This window comes from Elephantulus edwardii, unplaced genomic scaffold, assembly GCF_000299155.1.
Source record: "Elephantulus edwardii isolate Elephantulus edwardi_28Jun2011 unplaced genomic scaffold, EleEdw1.0 scaffold00066, whole genome shotgun sequence".
NCBI lineage: Eukaryota > Metazoa > Chordata > Mammalia > Macroscelidea > Macroscelididae > Elephantulus > Elephantulus edwardii.
In genome coordinates, this window is record NW_006399816.1 from 3060105 (window position 1) to 3066104 (window position 6000).

Consider the following 6000-nt stretch of genomic DNA (forward strand, 5'->3'; position numbering starts at 1 on the left):
AGAGGGGCTGCTTGGCTCACACTCTGATTCATTCTCTCTGAAGGGCCAGTTCTAAGAGTACTGAGCTGTACCTCCATGCGAAGGACAAGACGGTCCAGACCATGGGCGGGTTGGATTGAGTAGGTGCATGATGGACTCTTGGGTGGGTGCCGGGTTGGACACATGGTCAGGGGAGCAGCCCCTGCCCTGTCTGCTCTGTGTGCTTTCCAACTCATTGCCTATCTGGAGCAGATGCAATATTTAGTGCCTTGTGAAAGATGCTCCCAGCATACCTGCTGCCTGCTGTCTCTCCCCTCAACTGCCCCCAGGCTATCAGAGGGGGTCTTGTGGTTGTTTGACCTAGATTGAATGATGTCTCTCACACCCTCGACCTGTGATGGTCCACTGAGTCTTAACTGCCCTCCACCCTCAGCCAGAGGCTAGCTGCTTGAATACACTGACTGCAGCTGGGTCCCTCGCCGCTCCTTCCTTAATGTATCTGCGCCTGTTCTTCACTTACTAATGATCTCAGCCATTTTTGCATTTAGGACATAGTAAAAAAACTACTATGCAATTCTTTTGAGCATTAACAACATACATACATCTGATAGTAAGGAATAGTGAGCTGTGAGTAATGTTGACCGTGATGGTTAAGGTTATGTGTCAACTTGGCTGGACCATGATTCTCGGTGGTGTGACAGTTATGCAAGTATGTAATTTGGCAATTATACAATGGTAGAGTTGCAACTATGCAATGATATACTCTTCCTCTGTTTTCACATAATGATCTGTCCCATATGAATGAGGAGTGAGTGTATTTGGGGCAGCCTCTCATTTCACAGCAGAGGGTGTGACTTGCTCAAGATAATTTGGTATATCTGAGGCCACTCTAGGTTCAGAACCTTTAGCACTTGGCCCCAGTCCTGCAGTGCTAGGGGGAGACTGGCTCGCTCATCTCTGCAGCCCAGGAAGTCAGCCCAGCTGGGTTGTTGGGAGCTCAGAGCAGCTCTGCAGCTGTGGGGGCCCATATGCTGGCTCTGATTATACCTGGGAGACCCAGGTGCTCATCTTTGGCTCTGCCTCACCTCTCAGGAACTCAGGTGCTTCAAGGTACCCTCTGCCATCCTGAAGACTAGCTATGGGCTCCCAACACTATTTCTTAACTGGAAAATGTGAGCCCAAAGGAGGTAAGAAACTTACTCAAGGATCTCCAGCAAGTTGGTGGCACAGCCAGGTTTAGGAGGCACTGCCTGTCAGGGAGAGACTGGCTGTGGACTCTTCTCATGTTCTTTAGCATCAGGCATATCTCCATGTCCTCTCTTATATTTGTATATGTGTGTGTTGAGAGGTGGCCATAAGGGCCGGGGCACACACTCGCCACCAAAAAGGAGGAGATCCCAGAGCAGCACATCATATTTAGACTCTTTGTTGTCTACCCATAGCTTCAGCTGGTTTTCAGAGGTAGTAAATTGCAGGAAAGGAGATCTATCCTTCTACAGAGCAGCTTGCTGTTGTTGTTGTTAGGTGCCGTCGAGTCGTAGACGACTCATAGCGACCCTGTGAAAGAAAGGCCTGAGCATTGTTCTTATATAGAGTTTCTAGAGGCAAGCCATTTTGGAAGTGGATGCCGCTCCTGCTTCCAGGCTTGTTTTAGTAGGGAAGCTCCTGCCAACACTGTCCACCATGGGTAACCATTACCACGTTTGGCACATCAGTGTCCCAGTGTTCAGCATCACAGCAATCACGAGTTACCTCTGTACAGCAATACTCAGACCAGTGCTATACCACCTAGAAGAACGTTTGACAGGAAAACAATTTGAACCTGGCCTGAGGGCAGCAGATTAAAATCACCCACCTTCAGCTTGGTAGCATAACTTTCTGTCCACTAGGCCAAAGTAGCTCTCTCTATGTCGTCGTTGTTGTTGTTGTTAGGTGCCATCGAGTCGTAGATGACTCATAGTGACCCTATGAACGAAAGGCCTGAGCACTGTTCCTACATAGAGTTTCTGGAGGCAAGCCATTTCAGAAGTGGATGCCAACAGAGCAGCTAGTGGATTCTAATTGTATGCCTTTGAGATTGCAGTGCAGCTTCTTACCCATAGGCCACCACACCAGAACTCCTTAGCCTGTTGCTTTCTGTCCATGAGGCTGCTGGGTTCAAGGAATTAAAGGAATAAGGACAGGCCTTTCACCCTTCCACGATTTAGCGGGGGGTCATATTCCATACACAGTTAAAGCAAGAGGCTACCGCTAGAGGTCAGTCACGACCCAAAGACTGATGAGGAGTGGGTTGGACCAGCCGGTGGCCAGGGTCTCCCTTTCCTAGGACTAGGCGTTCTATGAAAAATGCCTGCCAGTAAAAGGCTTACAATCTGAGGAAGTCATCGCTAAAATGATAAATCTTGTGAATTTGAATATAGTTTGAGGGAGCATATCTGATCTAAGATTCAGGAGTGGAAAAATTGAAAGATATTCCTATTTTCTTGGAATATACTGTATAGAAAGTACTGGTCAATAATCTTGTGCCAAGTGGGCACATGAGAGAGCCAGAGTGATTTTTAGTTTGGGGATTGTTTTTCTTAGGAAGGGAATACAAGATCTGTGGTCATTAAACGACAGCTGTGGGTTGGTTTTGTGGAGTGGTGTGTTTTTTAAATTTTGTTTTTTTAAAAACACCTTGATTAGGTATTATTGTCATGACAGGAGTCCAGAATGAAGGCTGCACAGTGGAGAGGACTTGGGGGGAGGGATTGCATAACAATGAAAGAATTTTTCTTTTACTTTTCAAGGAGAAGAGTGTGAACTGGTGGACAAGGGAGTGGACAGGGAGAAAAATGCAACAATGAATGACTGGAAACCCTAAGTCTCTGTAAACTTTCATTAAAATTAAGAAAAAATCTTTTAAGGGAGTTCTGGTGGCCTAGCGGCAAGAGACTGCTGCAATCCCAGAGGTATGTGGTTCGGATCTACCAGATGTTCTGCTGGAGAAGGAGGAGCAATCTCCTCCTGTACCAGTCAGATCTGATTTGACGGTACACACACAAACAAAATAATAAAATAAAATTAAAAAAAAATTTTAGGCAAATTGTCTGGAGGGACCAGTCCTTGGAAAAAGACATCATGCTGGGAAAGATAAAGGGTCAGAGAAATAGAGGAAGCCCTTCAACAGAATAGATTAACACCAAAAATGTAACAGTGGGTTCGGGCATGTCGAAGATAGTGAGGATAGCACAGCGTAGGTCAAGGTTCAGACCTATTAGGGTCAACTATTAGTTGTAGTGCACTCAATGACATATTACAATATCATCCATTGATACTAGTTACTGTCAGAAGAAACTATTAATTTGTTCTCAAACACCAAACTCATCTGATGTGCTAATTGCAAGCATTTTCCAGCTCCAGGGGTTTTCTTTTATCTTTTTTGCCCCTTGTGTTTTTCTACTGTTCAAATGCTTTACATTTTTATATGTAATAGTGGAATCTAATATGCCAGTAACATTCTCTTTAATATTTCTGTAATTTCTGAATTACTGACTCTCCTATTACTCAGTCAGTTCCTATCTGGTATTGTCTCCTAAGCTGTGATTACAAACTTGGACACACTGATGAAGATGGCAATGGTGGGAAGTAATGTGACTGGACATCTTTTGATTGCTAAGCTGTAAATTTTTTTGTTTGTTATGACTTGCATTTTTCACTAGTTTCAATTTTTAAAATATTTCTTTCCCTATTTAAAAACAAACAAAAAACCCAAAACCCAAAAAAAACCACCTCCTGCTGTTCCACCTTTTGCAAAAAGGTCACCATATGCTATCAGGGTGTCTCCAAGCATGTGTAAGAATCACCTGGATTTTTGTATAAATGCAGCTTATGACCCAGTGGTTCTAAAATGGGGCCCAGGAAGCTGTCCTGGGTGATCTGTACGGGTTGCCTGCCTTGGGACCACGCACTTAAGAAACACTGCAGAAACTGGCTCACACATCTGCATTCCTAAAATGCAAGAAAGGTGTATCAGCCTATGGAACAGAAAGGGAAACCAAGACCCAGAAAAGGGAAAAGGCACGAAACAGGGTCATTCAACAAGTGGGAGCAGAGCCAGGACGCAATCTGATGGGCAGACACCATCTTTGGTGTGCGCTCATAACCCTTTAAGAACCTCTGAGTCTCACCCACCCCCTACTTCAACACCCTCTGTAGTAAATCGCTATCCAAGGATGATGGATAGAGTAGGTCTCCACCCTGGATTATGGATAGGAGCCTTAACTAGTCCCCAGGTGCACTAGAATTTAGGTGATAAAACTAGACCAGAGAGTAGGAGCTGAAAGGATCCTCAGATCTTTGGTGAGTAAAGTGAGGTCCAAAGAAGGAAATTCTTACCACTTTTGGACTCTGTCTAGAGAAGGGATGTGAAAATCCCCCTTTCAAGGTATCAGGAACAAAGGATTCCTGAGTGACAGGCTTGCCATCCCGCAGGCTATCAGAGACAACAGTACCAAAAAATGCTTCTTGGAAGGTCTGTCCCCCGAAAGGCTAGACATTCCAAGGCTGCCGATGTGGGCAAGGCCCTTCCCTCTGGCTGTTTCTCTAACTTTGCCATAGCGGTGTTAGAGAAGCCCTCTCGAGAGGAGAGTGAGGACTCTGGAGCTAAGGGCTGAAGAATGGACTTGCTCGTTGGTGTCTACTTGTGTTCACTCTTCAAGTGACCTCACGGAATAAACTGCCCAGCCCTGGTGAGAGATGGGAGACGGAGTCTTCGAGTCTTCCGAGCATTCCCTTTTGCACTCGAGGTGAGTGCTGCTGCCTGCAAAGCTTGAGGTCACCTAGCTCAGCTGCCGGCCCAGAGGCACTCGCCACAGAGGATGCCCATGGCCGCGCAGGGGCGCAGCGAGAGGGGTCCCCTCTCCAAACCTCGCAGAACCCCCACCCTGGCCCATCCCGCTGCCGGGGCTGGGGGCTGAACTCCGTCCTGCCAGAACAGTATCGGGCCACTCCCCCGCGCACGGAACCCGCCTCCCTCCCACCTGTGGCCAGTCCAGCCCGCTCCGCCCGGCCCTGGCGTCCCTCCCTATTTCTCTAAAAAGAACTCACCGCGCCCGTAAAGGGCAATCAGGGGAAAAAGAACCAGGGCCAGCGCAGTCCTCATAGCGAGCGGGAGCTGGGGAGGCAGCTGCAGCGAATTCACTGTCTGACCACCCGGACACCGCCGAGCCGCGAGCTGGCCAGTGAACACCGGTCCCCGCCTCGGAGGTCTGACCGCTTCCCGGGGCGGGCACTAGGACCCCGAGGAGAGCCCAGCATATACTCAGCTGTGAGCCCCGCCCACCCGGGGGATGGGGCGGAGCCGGCCTCCCAACCCCTCCCCTTCCCCAGTCTTTCCCCGCTCCTGGACCGAAGGCTGCTCTCACCTCCCAGCGGCCTTTTAGCTTTTGCTTTGAGGGTCCTCACTGGTCCTGTTTCCTAGAGGCTTCCTCACTGACTCAGGCCTCCCAACAAGTTACAGGACAGCGCCTACGTCCCTGTGCAGTTGGGGAAACTGAGGCCTTGAGTGAGGCCGACTTGTGTAGGATCCCTCTGGTATTATATTCCAGCCAAGAAGTCCCAGGACTTTGCCTGCTGAGTTCATATCCATAGGGTGGGAAAGAACAGGCTCCTTCAAGGAAAAAGTCTGCATGAGGGGACGCTGTCGGCAGGCATTGATTAGGAAAAATGAGTGAGTGAAACCAGGAGGGTCACATAGGAAGCGTGTACCCAGGCTGGGAAAAGATAGGAGGAAGAATTAAGGGAAGCAATAGCTAGGTCAAAGAGCACTGGTGGCTTCCTACAACCTGTGCAGACCAGAAGCAGCTCAAATGACTTGACTCTAGGATGCAAGCACCTCACTTCATCTCAACTTAATCTTCTTTTTGTTGTATACCATAGAGTCTGAATCAACCGACAGCTGATCTTCCAGAGGATTTTCAGAGGCAGCAAATGGGAAAGTCGGTTGTCAAAGACCTCTCCAAAGTACTGAAGAGCAACGAT

At 48.1% G+C, this 6000-nt stretch overlaps 1 protein-coding gene across 1 annotated transcript in view; it reads right to left on the reverse strand.

Moving 5' to 3' along the window:
* The window catches only part of CHRNB4 (cholinergic receptor, nicotinic, beta 4 (neuronal)), a 30333-nt gene extending 25211 nt beyond the window's left edge, over window positions 1–5122 (reverse strand). Inside the window, 1 exon segment of the mRNA XM_006888370.1 lies at window positions 5068–5122. Coding sequence (XP_006888432.1) covers window positions 5068–5122 — 55 coding nt within the window.
* Window positions 5123–6000: the final 878 nt, after the last annotated feature.